The sequence below is a fragment of the Thermobia domestica genome, chromosome 8 (assembly GCF_964235325.1).
Source record: "Thermobia domestica chromosome 8, izTheDome1.hap1.1, whole genome shotgun sequence".
NCBI classification, from domain to species: Eukaryota; Metazoa; Arthropoda; class Insecta; order Zygentoma; family Lepismatidae; genus Thermobia; species Thermobia domestica.
The window spans coordinates 134002860-134021507 of NC_137461.1; the positions used below are offsets into that span (position 1 = coordinate 134002860).

Sequence of the window (18648 nt, forward strand, 5' to 3'; positions counted from 1 at the left end):
GAAGATATCGCTTTACTTCTTTTTTTATTGGACAGATAGGAAATGCAGCTTTAAAGTGGTATAAAATACACATCAATCAATTACCAAAAACAAATTACATAAATGTGCAAAACGTAGTGACGTACGCACAATGAAATGGACATTACAGTCAGACATCGAAAAGAAAACAATAAATTCTGCTCTGCTATTGCATGTGTATGCTCGAAGAAAATTGCGTGTATAGGTGACTACTGGTATGCTATTTCTGCGTTGTAACCGGAGTTTTCTATGCATCGGTATCTTAGCAAAAAAAATCATAACTAGCATGACGTACGCACATATTTCGTGACGTACGTAACAGCGTGCACTTTGACTAGAAGAAACAATTGTGGAGTGGAGACTCAAAATTGAAAGTCTCGAAGAGAGATCGATTGGAAAGCCATAGAACAAATATAAGTTACTGATAACGCACAGTCGTTTGGAAGTAGCAGACATCGCAAAATTCAACATAGTGTGAAAAATATAAAAATGTGCATACAAATGTACAGTGTGCATTTTAATTAGTAATGTTCAAGTCCTTCAGGTACTCGTGGGCAAAAGTATAGCGATCTCGTTTCTCACGGGGTTTTGGAAGAACTTTCTGGATGCGATTTCGTTCCACAGAATCAAAGTCATCTACACGTAGATGACAAAAGAATGCGTCTTTTCCCTGATCACTTTCACGCATGTATTTCACTCGGTGCATTCCATCACTTTCGACAGCAGTTACGTGCCCCACATGTTTTATGTCTCGGTCCGACTATATACACCACTGCAACATAACTTCCGATTTTGATGTCATCATTTTGGGAGGGAAGCAATTTGTCTCTGACACTTTGCGAAATATTTTTCTCAGGTTCATCTCGATCTGAATATGTATCACTTCCACTGGTGCTGTAAATTGCAATGTGCAATTGGTACGAGTTTTTCAAGATCGGCACTTGTGTTTCATATATCACAGCAACAAACCTTTTAGCAGAAACAACGTATCTTGCTGTAAGTTCACGTCCATGAAGTGTATAACAAAGGGAAAGTCGTAGTTGACTGTGTCTTGTTGCAATATAAAAAGGTATTCAGTTTGCTGGGTATTTTTGGGAGCGACGGAATGAAAATCACTAGCGTTTTTCATTATTATTTTACCTTGAAGAACACGGAACCAAACATCTCTTTTCATCTTTGCTCCATCATGTGCCCATCTACCATGATAGCTTTCGTGAAAGTTCCACTCTGTTGGTACAATTTCATTTAGTAGCTTTACATAGACAATGGATTTCCGATTTTTAAAATGTTGGCTCGCTCTGTCTGTCCACAGGTGTAATTTTTAATGGGCAATTCCAGCAAAATCTTAAATTATTGAAGACGGCTACTTGGAAAGTACCATGGTTTTTCGTGTCAGATATTACTCCCTAACTTCGCTCTCCATTGCTGAAGTATGCTACTGTGATGTAAATAGTGACAGTAGGATCAGCTGCGTTTGACCAGTGGGCGGCCATAACTTCGTATTGATGCTTAATTGCGTAATTTTCTGCGAAGTCTGTCTTCAAAACCACTTCATCTATATTTTCATTTCTTCTTTGGAGTGCTCAGCTCTTGGTTTTGTCTTCTTATGTTGTATATGTGACACCGATACACTAGTAACTGTTTCTCCATTTCTGTCACATATTGAAAGTCAAAATGAACAATTTCTAGGGTGCCTCTCTTCCACTGATAAACTTCAACCGATTCCTCACGATCTTCCGGTTCACACAACAGACCTTGGATGTATGTTTTACGTTCGTACATGTCATGCACTTATTCTTCATACATATTTCACTCTCTGTGTCGCATATACTTCCCTCAACAAGCACGTTCTTTGTCATTGGTAGCTGGTTCCATTTCACTTTGGCGCCAATCATTTTTTGAATGTTCTTACAGTATGGACAAGCAAGACAAGTGATCCTACTTAGATACAGTAATGCATTCTTTGGGGCGAAGGTTTAGGAAACTAGTTTAACTCATAGGTATATTTTTGCAAATGCGGTAATGAAGAGCTTATGTGTCTCGCTGATGTAAAACATCATGAGTCTCTTTTACATCTTTCCTTTTTCCCATCATTGTTGTACATGAAAACGGCATCCTTTTCCCAGGGAGCATTCGGAATATATTGTCACTCTTGTAGAAATTAATTACGGTTGCTTTTGTGTTGCTTCTTAGTACGAGTCTTTTATATTGTTGTGTTCTTCTTTGTGCTACGCCAAATTGCTCCACTACTTTTTAACCACTCTGAGTTTTCTTCTAGGGCTATGTTAACGATGCAGCATTCTGATAGCCCATACTAGATCCAGATAGGACAGATTCTTCTCGGTTCCTTTCGCTGCGGACTTCTGCATCCGTATTTTTGTCTGTCGACGCACTTTTTGCTTTCGATGCTGACATTGCCTTTCGGTACTGCTGCATTCTATGCTTTTCTTTCTCACGATTTGCTGCTTTTTCTTCTTCACTTAACTTCTCTAGCGTTTTCCGTTGTGGACTTCTGGGGCTAACTGGTTCCATATTTATATATGGAAGTTGCAGAAAAGAAATGACAATGGTGCACTTTCAACACACACCATAACTGAAATCAACGCTAAGACAATCCTGTCTCTAATGAATACGCAGCAGTCGATGCAGTGCTGCTATTTGTACTAACAATACTACTCGATTCAGGAACAAATAATATATATGGTTTTCACTGCTAAAGAAGGCTAGTATCAGGCATGACTAGACATTATTTGCCGTGACGTACGTAACAAATACCGTTATGTTACCTACGTCACGCATTCAGTTCGTTGGTCACGTACTTTATTGGCTAACCAGATGTCACAAACGTTTGCGGTAAATTCCTAGTGTTAGAAGGTATGATCTATTTGAATAATTTAACGAATGAAAGTTGTCCACGCGCTTTTCATAGTACAGGATAAACTTAAGCCCCTTTTCCGTGACGTACGTAACATAACACCGCGGGTCTTCTTGATTTCACTGCTACTTGCGATGCCTAAACATATAGAGCTGAAATTTTTTGCTTTGGCCTGGAAGGTAACGTTCCATAGACGACATTTCTATGAAGAACGGTGAAAGTATTGCACAGATGCTCAGTGGAACAATAACTAAACTATGCACTTCACTTTCATTGCACAACAGCACATTAATACACTTTCTGTTACAAAGAAGCTGATTACTTTACAATAAACAACAATTTCGTAACAAATTCTGCAAACCATGTAACTACACTTCATTCTCTTTCTATTGATGTATAGCATGTTATGGTGAAAAAAAAAAACTTTCTGTGCATTATTTTTATGTGTTTTAAGCTTACATCAAAATAAGTAACGTAATTTTGGATCTAAGATAGCATGGATACATTTTCAGGAGCGTGCTTAAGGTAATTTTCAAAATCGCTTTCAAATTAACACAGAAAGTAGCGGAAATATCCATCATGTCAAGGCACGTTCTAATCTTGATCCATATTTAACATTTCTTTATCGTAATGAAATATGATGCCGAATTTATATTTTTTATTTTGTATTTCTGTTGATTTTCAGTTATGGAATAATCCATGCAGGAGGAATTGGAAGATATCTTTCTGAATGGATCATTCGTGGAGAGCCACCAAGCGAGCTAATAGAACTAGATCCACTAAGATTTGGCACTTGGACGACAATGGATTATACTTTCGCAAAAGCAAGGGAATCATATGGACTGAACACTGTTGTGACTTTCCCATATGACGAAAGATTTGCAGGTTGTTATTTTAAATTTATAATTTCAGTTATACAGATAGTCTGCAAACAAGAAAAAACAACTTCATTTTACTTTGAAGGTCAGGATCTATGAGAAACATTATTCAAGAGGATTCATATACTTTTTGCCTGTTCCAGTTTTGCCTTACGACCTTCAGCAATGAAATTCTCATTTAAAACCCTTCTGTCACTCCATTTTGATGTAAGGCGAAACAGGAAAACGTAAAACGAGAAGTTGGTAGGCTTGCAAATACATTCACAGACACAGTATCCGGTATGCCCTACTGCAATATCTATCTACATAATGATAATGAGTTATAAAAGAATATATACTGTCTTCTGTCTATATATTCTCCTCATTACCACTATGTAAATAATGATTAATCGTTATTTTTTTTATGGTTAAAGAGACAAGTCCAAACATGTTTAACTATAAAAAAATGATGGTGTATGAAGAAAAGCATTTATGAAATGCTGAAATATCTGCTCACTATATAGTTTCTTTAAATAACTATTGGCAGCTGTGGCTAAGATATAGTTTTGCTAATCATGAACAATTATATTAAAATCTCGTTAATCCGCACGCTAGATACTCCGAACGGCTCAGTCATCGTTTGTACATACCAGGGGCGGATCCAGGACCGACTTCTGGGTGGGGGAGGTAGGTTGTCCTACTGCTACTTTTAAGAGCTCCAAACTTTGGGATGGGTTTTATTTATATATATATAAAATAAGAAAGTTTCTCCTTCTGGGTTCCCTGGATCCGCCCCTGGTACATACGTACTGTATTTTTAGACCAAAAAAGCAGATCGAAAAACGATTAAAGACTTTTCCAAATGACTTCTGTTTACATAAAGTTACTGTACTTTAAAGAATATTAACATACAACGTTTCATTTTGTAGTAGGTCCTTATTGTGTAATTTTTCAATTAATTGTACGTACGTACATACTGTCAGTAAATTTATGTAGGTATTTTAAGCTTGTTTCGGAGCGGTTTTTTAAGCATGCCTTAGTAATCCGAAAAGCTCGAGCAAAAAGTATTCGGATTAACGAGGTTAAACTGTATTAACAAATAGATAGTCGTGGTAAAATAAATAAATAATAGAAATTAAATAGAATTAGTGTTAATAAGAGTATTGTATTTGTATATTGTTTTGAATTGTATTTATATTGTTTTGCTTTTGTAGTATTAAGGAGCTATTAATATTATTTAAAGTCAGACATCAAAATGAACCTGAACATCTAAATTAAACAGTTAAATTATCCAGTCTGGATGCAATAATGTTTCAATTTGCAGACATTTAATATGACTTACCTGCTTTATGCTTACTTCCTTATTGAGAAAGTACCTAATTGCAGGACGACCAACAAGTCGGCTTAGTGGCATTTACAAGACACTGAAGGAGAGAGGCGCTCATATGGGCTTTAACGCTGGATGGGAGCAACCAATGTACTTCATAAATCCTGATGGAGATACTGTTCCATATAGACCAAGCTTTACCAGGTTAGCTAAAATAATTGATATAAATAATTTAAATCTTCCACATTGTTCCTTATTTTACTAAGAAAGTATGTTTCTATAAATTTTAAGTCAATAATAATGCATTTATAGTTTGACTTCCAAATTATATTTTGCATTTATAATTTACTTTATGGAAGAACCTATGCTTAATTTACCACCTATTCATATGATATATTTCAATCTTACCAATCGAAAAGTTTAACATAATTTGAAGCATTACCAGAGATTATTATAGTATTGAATAAAATTCTTTGTTTGAGAAAAAAGTTGTTAATACTGCTCTTTTATTTATTTATTTATTAGTATATTGAAAAATTAGTATTTGGAAGTTTCATGTGTATTGTAAGTTGTATTATATTGGCAATTGTAATTGCTTCTAAGAACGAAAGTAAGAAGGATAGGAAAACTCACATGCGAAGTACAATAATATTGAATATTTTGAATGTCATGATAACGAATTACGGATAATCAGATCCAAATTGCATGAGATAATCACATCTTATTGTTCAGGAATTGTCCTGTATACATAAGAAACATAATGCCGTTTACACGAGTTGAGTTGAGTTGATTTTGAGTTTAACGTCCCGTTCAGTAGCGAGGCTATATCAGATGTGGACTTACTGATTAACGTGCGGTCCGAACCATATGAACTCCCGCCGGGAATCGAACCCGGATCTCCCACGCCAGAGGCACGTACGCTAACCGCTTAGCCATGAATGAGCTCGCCATTTATACAAGTTTGACATATGAAGCTGTTCCGAAAACCCGCGTTCGATTCCCAGTTGGAGCTCATGTGGTTCCCCTGTAGATCCATGTCCAAGTTATATAGGTTTGATGCTCAATAGGAAGCTAAACTCTAACTCAACCATGTATTTGTATGTATGTGCTATGTATGTTACTAGACTTACATTATAATGTACAACTTATTTATTCCAGGCATAATTGGCACGAAACTGTAATGCAAGAATGTGATCTAGTGATGAATCGTGTAGGTATAATTGATCTGTCTCCATTTGGGAAAATCGAGATAACGGGTCCAGACGCTCGTAGATTTCTGGATTATGTAACTGGAAATTCTGTTCCTAAGCCTGGCATGACATGCATTACTCATTGCTTAACAGATACAGGAAAAGTATATGCTGAACTCACGGCCACATCTCTGGGCGAAGACAAGTTTTTCATTATCACAGGAGCAAGTAGTGAACTTCATGATCTCAGGTGAGAATTGCTAAGGTTGTTCAGAACAATCTTCTTTCTATTAAATAATCTGAAAAGGTATTTACATTATTGTTTGGTGAGATATATAATTGAGACAATAGAATATATACCTAGGTATAATAATAATTTATAGATCAGTATTGCTAGACTATGTTCTCATATGAGAGGACATAAGTTGATATACTCCTTAGGACTATCATCAATATACGTAAGTCTCATCAATAAGCCTGAAATTAGATTCTCAACTTTTATACTTAGCGTAGTCTCAAAGACATTTTGAATATTTCATTACTCAATGTGTACAGTAAATCATTGACTTACGACCGACTTCGGTTAAGACTGCCTGATCGTAAGTCTGTCAGGTTGCCTACTATACATTACACTATAGGATACGATTTTGATTAATCGTCATTCAAACCTTGAGGCTCCGGGTATACTGGACCAGAATTCATACAAAATTTGATTGTACGAATTCTCACGAATTAAACAAAATAATTAATGTTCATTAGTTCTATCCTACCGTCATTCGGTTACATTAGCTTTATCCTATCCATATGAATAAGCACTTAACATAGTATACAGATAAGATTAAAAGACTCTGTGTTACTGAAGACACTACAATCTCTCTAAACTTGATATGCATTTAATATAGCATCCAAACCCCAGTAATATTTTTACACAAATCCAATTTTGGTCACGAAAAGAAATCGTTTTCCATACTTTATTACACTAAAAAATCTATGGTTAAATATTCATAAGAACTGGATAGATTATTCATCCGTTGATAGATAACTTTATTAAACAAAAAAGAAATAATAATAATAAAAAAACAGACTGAATCAAAAACACAAATACAGTCTCGCAATGCTTTTCCAACAATTGAATGGCGATTGACTTTGTATTTTCATTTGTGACAAGCCATGAAATAGTTCTTCAGGGTTGCTTTCCCTTTTCCCTTGCAATCTTATGTCTTTCAAAACGTTTATAGAAGGTGAACAAAAAGTAAATCCTGCAAATATAACTATTTCTGAGGTAACTAAAATAAGATTGTTCTTAAAATCATTTCCTAACCTCATTATGCTTCCACAAAAAAATCCTTAACTTAAAGTCACTCAATTTCGAAAGATCAAAACAGGCTATCTAACGTTTTAACCCAGAATTCTTCCTATGTAGAGCACTTCTGAAAACAATTATGAATTATCAATGTCACATTTTGTTGCAGATGGTTGCAAGAAAAAGCTCGTATTGGGAAATACAATGTAATATTCCAAAATAAAACTGATGACATTGGCTGCCTTGGTATAGCTGGACCAAAAGCCGGAGATCTATTGCAAAAATTGACTGACACTGATGTTAAAAACTTTAAATTTTTGAGTACAAGAGAGGTAAGTGTGTGTTTATTTTTCATATTTTTGTTCTTAAAACATAAAATGGTCCCAAGAATACTGGCAGTTGGAACTTTAGTGTTTTTCTTTACTTAAGATTGCAATTCACAATAATGACCTGGTTTCCATAGAGTGACAGTTTTTTTTACTATAGAATTTTGTTTACCTAAATGCTTGCAAGTCTAAGTTTTAAATCCCACAACAACCAATTCAATGAAATTTGGTTAAATAGTATTTCGTTATAATTGTTTATAATACTGAATACACAAATATTTTGACTTCAATATATAATAGCAATGTATCGTAAGCTAGCAAGTTATATAGTGAAAATAGCAATTTCTAGTAAAGCACAAATTTATATATTGTTCTACTTATAACCAAAATTATTTTGGACATAAATTTGTGCCCGTTCTCTACTTTGATTGTTTAAAACATTTGGTAAGACAAATAAAAATATAAACTAAGTGTTTTCATAATGCACTGGAGAGTAAAAATTGTAGTATTGACTGCAATAAAATCACTAAATCAAAATGTTCCAGTTTCCTTTGTATTTTATTGCTTTTTATATTGTATGTATTTATGTATTGTATTTTATTGCTTTGTAAATATGTATCTATATCTTAAATTGAGTATAATGTGATAAATACCCAATGAATACGTATTTTAACATTTAATAGTTGTACTGTATTCTTGTCTTTGCTATAATACAACCTTATGGCAAGTCCTGCTCCAAAATTTTCTTTGATATAGTAAGAGGTGATATTCTGTAAGTAACTGGAAACTACAATCAAAATGGTATGTTTACTCCGAAGCTACTAATTAAAGTACAAGTAGAAATAGCCTACTCTACTTTCAAATTATAAATCACATAGCATAAGATTTCAGACGGGGATCATTCCTTTGGTCCATAACTAAAAAACACCAATTTGTTTACCTTATGTATATGTGTACTTTTAAAGTTTAAATGTATTTTAGAACATTATAAATAATGAAAAAGTAAGCTCTCGAAATCAACGTTTAAGAAAATAACAATTTATTTTGTCTTTACAGATTTCTGTTGGAAATGTTAAAACACTTGCAATGAAGATTTCTTATACTGGAGAACTTGGATGGGAATTCTATTGTAAAAAATCAGATATGGAGTCTTTATATTCAAAACTTCTCAAAGCTGATCAAGAAATAGGTAAATATAAATTCAGATTTCAACAATTTCCAAGTTAGACGAAGAAAGAAGTAAAAGGAGATAATAAAAATACATTAAAATTTAAAATATTGCTTTATAGTAATAAAAATGATCGGATACCTATAAGAAAAGCAATTGCTTAAATTACTGAGAGTAACTTCTAACGTATTTTTCAATTAAAAATAAGAACTAAGTGTATTCGGGAGACTTTACACAGAGTTCGGGAGACTTTATTACCTACAGAGTTGGCGAAAAATAATTGCCTGTTGAAAATTATATACACATTTTTGGTTAATTGATTACAATAAAACAACAGCTGATGGGAACCTTAGAATGGTACAATTTATATGCAAAATTAAAATTCCACATAGGCCCAAGCATTGTCGATAATCTTCTGCAAAGTTTGGTGATACCTGCTACTGACTTAGGAAATCTTGTGGTATGTTGGTAAGCACATGCTGAATGCGATCCTCCATCTGATCTCAAGTTTGAGGTTTGGGTGCATTCTAATACAATCCCCATGCACCATATTTATGATTGTATCATTGCAGCTAATAAACTAACGGAAGTTTTCGTTTAAATGTCTGGGACATGAAAATCGAACTTTGAATTTTTCTATGACCTTTGAACTTTTAACACAAGTTAATCATTTGTTTTTTTTTTTTTTTTTTAATTACTGAGATTAAGGAAAACTAGTAAAAATATTGAAAACTTAATGCTTTTCTTTTATCAAGTTTTAGATTGTTTTATTCTAATTAAAGAGAATTGAAATTATATAATCCATCCTTTTAATTACTTTTTCAGGAGTGGGTGATTGTGGTTCTTTAGCTCTAAATGTCCTTCGAATGGAGAAAGGCTTTCGAATGTGGGGTGCTGATATGAATAACGATACATCGCCGCTGGAAGCAGGACTTAAACCCTTTATAAACCTGAAAAAGGTAATATATTAATTATGTAAAATATCTTACGAGGAAATTATTGGGTTTTACGTGAAAGTTATATAAAGTAGTATTCGATCGTTTTAATTAGTTCTAGTTCTAGGGATAATTATTCCAGTTACTCACGATTGTTGGGAATTATGTATCGTGATGATTATAACGATAGCCAAGAATGTGTAAGAAGTTGGGCATAGACAGACGGATTGAGGTGGTTCAATCTATAAAACAAGATAGTCGCTGTTTTGAAAATAGAAGATAGAAGTAGTTTTTGTGATCTTTATGGATCTAAAGATTAAAGATTAATAAGATTACTTGTATATTAGCGCAGTGGTGTGCGAGATAGTTCTCTAATGTGATATGTAGTTTAACATAAGAGTAGAATAAAGATAATAGATCAATCGAGACTTTGTATATGTAGTTCAAGATTAGATCTAACAAAACCTGTACATCGATCATTAACTATTAGATTGTCTTCCGGTTGAAGTCTAATAGCTATAAATTAATATAGTAACTTTTAAGAAACAACAAAGGTAAATAACAAACCACAAAGAAAATCGATTTTGGTTTCAAAAAGAGATGCATCCTTACGTTATTTTGTAAAAATGTGCACAAATTAATACTCTAAAATTATGCGATATAAATAAAGATTATAAATATATACCATCAATACTATATGAGCATCAGCCTTTGATTTGTATGGCGAGGAATGGTTTAAGTTTCTGTAATTCTTTGCAAGTTACCATTTAAGTTTGAAAATTTTCCTTGACAATAGTAAAATGTTTCTCTCTCTGGATATTCATAAATCGAACACTGTTGATCTTAATATTTGATTGGAATACATAGTGATCCTAAATAGTAATAGTTTGTCATTGAGAGTTCTGTAAAAAGTTACGGAACTTTCTTTTCATTATTTCCTTTTACCTTATTGATAAAAAACAAACATGTCATTGCGCCATGCTAATTCCTAATAATAAACAGAAACTCTAATGGGTGTTGTTAGATGCATTGCCAACCTGGCTGGCGCTAATAGATCTTGCTAGCGTGTGGGCAATTTACAGATTGAAAACTATTATGACAATTTAATTGTACCTTAAAAACTGCATTGTTTCAATTCAATTATTCCAAAATAGGGCCATATTTAGATTTAAACGATAATATTTATGTATTTCTACAGCAATATATTCTGACGACTTAATTTCGAAACTTTATCTGTGTTGTTTTAATGTAATTATTTGAAAGTTGATAGTGGTGATGCTGAACACAAACGTGCTTTGTTGTTCATTATTAAGACAATGGTCATAATCACATTTAGATTTGGGTATTATTATTTATGTAATCGCAAATTAGCTGGGGGGAGGGTGGCAAACTAAAAAAGAAAAAAAGTTAAACGTAAAAATTAGAGCTTTCACTTAAGCACAATTTTAACTTATAGTGTACAGTGGACTGAAGTATCTGGAGTAACAACTAGTTTTCTAAAGACTGAAACATATCTCTTTAAATAGAGAACGCAAACAGATAGTTTAAAAATCACAACTTAAAATTTTTATCAAAATTAATTCATTTTTATTCATTGCACATATTCTATTTTCATTCAGTGCACATATTGAAAATAGATAGCCTATTGTAAAATATACAATCATTAGTAATATATATATATATAATATGTTTATTGTTCTAGTTTCATATTTGTTTTTAACATTTTGTAGAAAATTTATGCTGTTTGATTTATCTAATCTGTCATAGCAAATATAAGAAGACAATACTCAACATTAATTCTGTGAATTTTCACCTAGATAATAATTTCAATATTATCCTGATATCTCCATCCGCTCCAAATAGTTACAAAATACGTATCTGGAATCCTCTTTACATCGTCTTATGCTTGCATTTCATACTAAAACAACTACACTAGCAATTTTTGTAATGGTATTCTGCTAAAGCTGCCTAATTCCAATGTATACAAATTACGGTATTTTTTGCGTATTCGTACTTATTACAAATTACATGAATTACTGCCATTTAAATGAAAGTTCCTGAAATTTTTTGATTAGCGAATACACACAAAATCCTTCCCAGATTTATTTTATTAAACACTTTTTATAAGATGTATACTTCCATCGACATTACAATGGGCGCCATACATGCGGAATTTGTACGTTTTAGAATTAGCCGGCTCTAATAAGACTACATACAAAAGATGCAAGTTGACGGTGAGTTCTTTGTTTTTACATATAATATTTACAACGATGTAGATGTCAATAGAATTCTAGATTTCTGTTTTATAAAAGTTTGGATCAAATGAAGACATTAGGATGATGTTGAAATGATTACCCACATATAAAAATTCATAGCACGTAGTGGTAAGAACTATTTTCTTATATTTGCTATATAATGTGTTATTTGCAAACTTTGACATTTTGTCAAGCATATATTTATACTAAATTTCATCTCAAGGATAAGTTAATCACGCAAATAAATACCGTATAATTAAATTTTACATTCCCGGATATAACAAAAGATTAATTTCATTCCGAAAATAACGCTGTATACATAATACATTTAAATCTGCATTTAAAAAGAAACATATAGTAAACTGTATGCCTTTAACGAAATAAATGCGAAAAAAACATAACAGGACATACAAGGTATTGATATGTTGCAATGTTTTGTTCATTGAAAATTTTGCCTTCTTTGTGTTTCCTTTAACGGTAGAATTTAAAAGTTATATTAATCAAATATCGTCCTAGTATTCTCTACATGTAATAGGTAGATGAGTTCGTTTATATATGTATACTCTTCTGTGCTCAAAAATGTTAATGGTACTAATTTTTTTCTCCACGTTTTTGTCAGTTGATAGGTTTGATCATTTTCGCTCTGGATTTTTTTAGTTTAACGTCCTACGATTATGCACCGAGGCTAAAGGAGACGTTGATGATGAGATGAATGGCGATGGTGGAATGAAGTAATGGGGGAAACGGGAAAACCCAGAGAAAATAAAAGCACACAGTGTCTGTTAGCCACAAAGTTCACTTGACATGAGCTGGGTTCAAACCAAGGATCTCACGCACCAGAAGCGAACGCTCTACCACTGTGCTCTGGATTTCAGTACGGAATTTTCCAATATTGGAAAGGTGGAAACACTGTTACTTTTCACTCAGTAAACAGATTTTTATAAACAGCAGGTTAGATTTAGTGGTTTGCTATTTAAGAACTTGCTTGAAACATGTTTTTTTTTTTTCTATGTTAATTTAATTTTTGCTATCTTTATAAATGAACAAACCTTTAAAGTGCAGGTAAAAATTATTCAGATCTGCTGTTTTAAAAGCACGAAATATGTTAAAGTATTAAAATATTATATTATTCATCTTAGTAAAACTCTTTTATGATGCGAGTTGTTTTCATACGAAACTCCTATTTAGTGAAAAACCCCATTTAAGGAAGAGAAACAAAATCTCCAGGTAGTTTGTTAAACAGAGGTTATACTATATTGAATATGTAACTTTAATAAATTGTCGAACCTCTGAGAATATTTTGATTTAATTTTTGTACTGTTTGTTCAGCAATCTAGTATACGTATCAAACACTATCATTCTTCTTTCCAAAGGAAAACTTCATAGGAAAACACGCTGTAGAACAAGACCTTCGGAATGGTTTGCAGCGACACCTGTTGACTCTAGTATTGGACAGTGAAAACGTGGATCCCAAAGGAGACGAAGCGGTTTGGTGCTGTGATAGGGTAAGAACATTATACGTATATATGATAATAAGAATAATATGATAATATAATTGGATAGTATGATCAGGCTTTCTTTCAGAAAATTATGTCCGGATAGGCAAAATCAAAATATAAGAGGCTGCATATTAAGACATTATTTGTTAAAGGACGTGTCCTGTACAAGAAAGCATGTAATTGCAATTTAATTTACCTTAGCTCCGTGGTGTGAGGGAGGAGTAGGTCCAAGTATGACTTAAAGAAACAGTGCATGATAATTCGAATTTTTGTTTAATTTGAAAAAAAAAAAACTATTAGTTCTTTAAGAAGCTGCAGAAACTAACCTGTATTTTACTCGTCAATAAAAAGAATTAGAATAAAACATACTAAATTTCTTCGCCTATTGGTAAAATGGAATGATTTAATCCATTGCGGAGAAAAGTGTTCTGCATAAATTAGTAATATGTAGAGGAACTGTACCAAACCCGGGCCCGGGTCCATAAAGCGGGCCCCCTCAATTGCTGCTCCGGGTATTGGCGTAGAATGCTAGAAATAAGCTGAATTGTAGTTTACCGTTACTGTTGCATGCAGCGCTAGTTCCTGTGTTGATCAGTTAATCCTTTGTTCTGCAATGAACATCTGACGAGTTTTCATGCAGTGGAAAGTTTTGAAGCTCCGACGAGCAAGCATTGTTTTCCATAGTTAGTAAAGAGATAATTGAACCAACTATTTATTTATTTAATCTTAATGATAAGAGGTATGTTCTATGTAATTAGCTAGTAATTTAGACGTAGGAGTGACAAATTATTTGCAGCGAAAGTAGAAACATGTATGGTCGTAAAGTGGGCCCCCTTGTCAATCCTAAAGCGAGCCCCTACTATGTTGTGCAAAATTAAAAGATATGTTTCATACCAAATTCTCATGATTCGTGCAATTTATTTACAATCTTCAAGAGGTCCAAAATGCCCAAAACAAAGCCGAAACTAATTACTCAATATCGTGGTCGAGGACATGGTAGTGTCAAGTCATTATCAATATCCTATGATCCAGGAAAGTAAAAGATACCGCTGAAGGTGAAAGGAAGAGCCAAGGAAGACGATTCTAATTGTGGCTCAATCTCTGATATAAGGAAGCATCAACAATATTCTCAGCTTTAAACGTTCCACCGGGGAAAACATCGTCCACGGATGACGATGCCACCTGCACCTTCTGCACTGAAACTTTTTTGAGTGATACGATGTTGAACTCTGGGTCCATTGTATCATGTGCTCTTAGTGGGCCCATGTAGATTGTGAGGAGACTGCCAAAGTCGTTTATATTTGTGACTTTCGCCAGTAGAAATCTTAAATTTGTGAAACATTTCATTTATCACGTTTAATTTGGAAGTTTTTGGTTCTGAAGTTTGAGGATTTTTTTTTAATGCCAAATAAGTAGGTTGCAGAAAGAGAGATGTTTAGATTTTTTATTTCTACCAGTAGAATATTGAATATTTCAGTTTTGAAAGTTTCAGTCAAGTTTAGTCTATTTGAAAGATTTTTCTAGAGCTTAAAAAAGAAAAAAAGACTTTTTGATCTGCTATTTCCGCCAGTAAAATGTGGAATATTTAAGTTTAGACATTTTCAGTTTACAAGTTTAATCTAGAGTGGAGGTTGTGCTGGAGTTAAGAAAAAGACTCTCAGATTTCATTTCGGCCACTAGAATGTAGAATATTTAAGTTTTAAGTTCAATTTTAGTGTGTTCTTTACTTTTTGGAATTTGTTTCAATTTCTTCTAATAAAGTCTTTTAAACATTCATATTTCATTTTATTTTAATCCCCAGTGTTTAGGATGTTGTTTTTAGCTTAAATGCGTAACTCATTTAAGTAATACAGGTTTTCGTTTTGTGTAATTTATCTAAATTTAAAGGGTCCCGGTTTTGGAACAGTTTTTTCGAATGCCGAAAATGCAGTCCATATGAAAATCCATTTTTTCTCAATCTATTTTTTTCTTGATTGTTATGGGAAGAAACAAGCAAAGCAATTACATATCGTATTATTTTCAGCCTGAGTATCATTTTTTTCTGATCGATATTTTCTTAGATATATGGAAAAAACAAAATGGGGGCCCACTTTTGGTACAGTTCCTCTACTTACCAATTGAGTATATCATCTTGTTTTGTTCCAGAAACTTCACATTTGTTCTATATTCCTTATTAATATTATCCATGTTTCCTATCTCTATATTACACAAAACAAACAAATTTGAATTTGTAATATGTGATTGAACGAATTTTCAAGTTTAGACAATGTATAATACATTGATATATTTATCTTGGTGTGATGCTTGTACGTGACCATAGTCTTGCTCGAAGTTTAACTGAAGACTGCTCGTGATATATTTTGGAATTTTATTAAAGTGCAAAGAAAAAAAAAATAAAAATTTCTATTTTTTTCTGGTTTTATGTTATTTCTTATTCTTTTAATCAATTACATTATTATTAATAACATTATTAATAACTTAAAAGTTTTCATATTCGGTGTAACACGCAGTTAAGCACAATAAAAATTAACAAATTCCACGTAATTATAATGACGAAGAGATATTGTATATGCCTTTTCTGGAAAAGACTTATTATTTTCTTGATAAGTTTACCAGCATGTTTTCTGAGTGAGTTTTTGAATTCTTGGAAAGTGTTGCAATGTCTTTAAGAAGTTGTTAAACCTAATATCTGTGTTGAAGATATTAAAGAACTAACATGCAATTTTTCATTCGATTTAATACTTAAAAGATGAGTCCGATTTGATGAAGATACCAGAATTGTATAAGGTATCGAAATTATAAGGATTTTAAAAATAAAAATACGCAAAATACGTGGAGTTTGTCTAATTTCTCTTTTATGTTATTATATTATTATTAAGTCCATAAAAACGATCTTAGTTTCATATTTAAAAACATTTTATTTCAAAGTAGATACTTCTATAAAACTAGTATGTATCCTATTTTAATCCATAGGTGGTTGGAAACACAACTTCTGGATGTTTCAGTTATACTTTACAGAAACCAATAGCGTTTGCATATGTGCCTCCGTATCTCGCTCTTCCAGATTCAACTGTAGAGGTATGTATTTATAATTAATTCTATGTCTATTATGTTTATCTCAGTAATATATATATATATAGGGTAAGAGTCGTTTACGTCTTTTTTAAAAAAAAAAGTGGTAAATTTTTTCATTGTAATACTGAAATTCGTCCATAGTCATAATTAGTCCAAATTCTATAAATGCGTTAGGAAATTGTCTAAATTATATAAATGAATTAAGTCACAATCGCAACAGCATATAAATACATATAACCTTGTTCAAAATATTCAGCCAAGCACATGTCTGTATAAAATACCTTTACTATTTAGATACAAAATGAAATATATTTAATTATGTATATATTTTTGTATCAAACTAAAATGTTTTCTTTTCTTGTTCAGGTGGAGCTTTTGGGCAAATTGTGTCGTGCAGAAGTTCTCATGAAGCCAATAGCCATTCCTCACCCTCAACGTAGTAAAAAGTTGAAATCAACGTAACTGCAACCCGTAATTCGCAAATGGATTCGTTAATAAGTGTTTTCTAAACAATGCCTTTTTCTTTTTCATCTATGTAAATAGAGAGCTTGAGAAAACTACTTAACAAAGGGGATTATGTAAAGTGCTGTGGTGATGGAAAATTATTTACTTTTCTTCAACAAATGCGATAGTATTATATTCATTTACGAAAAAAGTGAAAATCAGAGCACAGTGATTAAAGGTTAAGAAGTATATCAAATCATTACATCAAATTGCCATACACATATATATGAATTAAAAATAAGATATTCACGTCACAGACACAACAATCTTCGACACAATGACTTGATTGTCGTACATCTCCAGCAAACAGCATGAGAAATAAAAAGTAAAAATTATAAATTGTATGATGTACTCACATAATTTGTAAAAGCGGGACATTTTAAAATTCTGTGCAGTCACATCTTAAAATCGATTTCTCCTATGAAATTTATTTGGCAATAAATTTCAAACGGGATCAAAAAATTTGAGAATGAACCTACTTTGCTAACTCAAAAAGAAAATGATTAACACATTCCAAAATTTGTACGGGGAAACCTCGGTATGTGGCAATTTACACCACCCGTTACGCACGAAAGGCACCCGAATGCGCTCTTTAAAAATATCAGTTATCTTGAGCATGCAGAAGATGGTGTAATGGCTTTCAGTGAATGGGTTTTATTCAAATCTATCCTAAATATTGTGCGATGAGAAATTTGTATAAAGCGATATTGACTTTCACTGGCAACTGTTGTTTCACAAATAGAAAAATTTTAATTCAAAATATTAAAAATAAATAAATAAATGTCAAATCATGTAAATAGAACACCAGCAGTGGGAAATTGTACTGAAGCTAATAGTTATATGAAATCATGTAAAATTGTAACATATGTAACTTCTTTTGTAAATCTTATTTTTTCTCCTACAATAAAAGTAAATATAATTTTAAAAATGGTGTCACGTAAAAAAAAAAAAAAAAAAAAAAACTTTTTGTATTAGAATTTCCTTCCATATTTTTGTTTTAACAATTCTTAGCAGTTCTTATACGTGCATTCTCATGGTTTAAATTTATATTTTTCACATCATTACTTCGATGTTTTATGGGGACGCGAAACACTCAAAGAGCATTTTTTTACTAGTAGTACTTGAATATGCGCAACAATTGTTATTAATAGTACTTATATTTTGTTTCATAAGAACAGTTATTGATTTAGACTTTAAAGAGAAGGTGTAAAGCTCAAATAACTTTTCTTGAGAAATAATTAACACTTCTGATCAGAGTATATACACTTATTTATTAAAACTAAAATACAGTGTAACGGATTCGATAACTTAACGTT

At 32.4% G+C, this 18648-nt stretch overlaps 1 protein-coding gene across 1 annotated transcript in view; it reads left to right on the forward strand.

The window, feature by feature from the left end:
• The window catches only part of LOC145693217 (dimethylglycine dehydrogenase, mitochondrial-like), a 77175-nt gene extending 58915 nt beyond the window's left edge, over positions 1-18260 (forward strand). The window contains exons 11-19 of the mRNA XM_081769006.1: positions 3579-3778; positions 5137-5281; positions 6236-6517; positions 7740-7902; positions 8953-9085; positions 9890-10023; positions 13628-13759; positions 16727-16831; positions 17195-18260. Coding sequence (XP_081625132.1) covers positions 3579-3778; positions 5137-5281; positions 6236-6517; positions 7740-7902; positions 8953-9085; positions 9890-10023; positions 13628-13759; positions 16727-16831; positions 17195-17290 — 1390 coding nt within the window. The 3' untranslated portion in view covers positions 17291-18260. The remainder of the gene's footprint in view (positions 1-3578; positions 3779-5136; positions 5282-6235; positions 6518-7739; positions 7903-8952; positions 9086-9889; positions 10024-13627; positions 13760-16726; positions 16832-17194) is intronic.
• Positions 18261-18648: the final 388 nt, after the last annotated feature.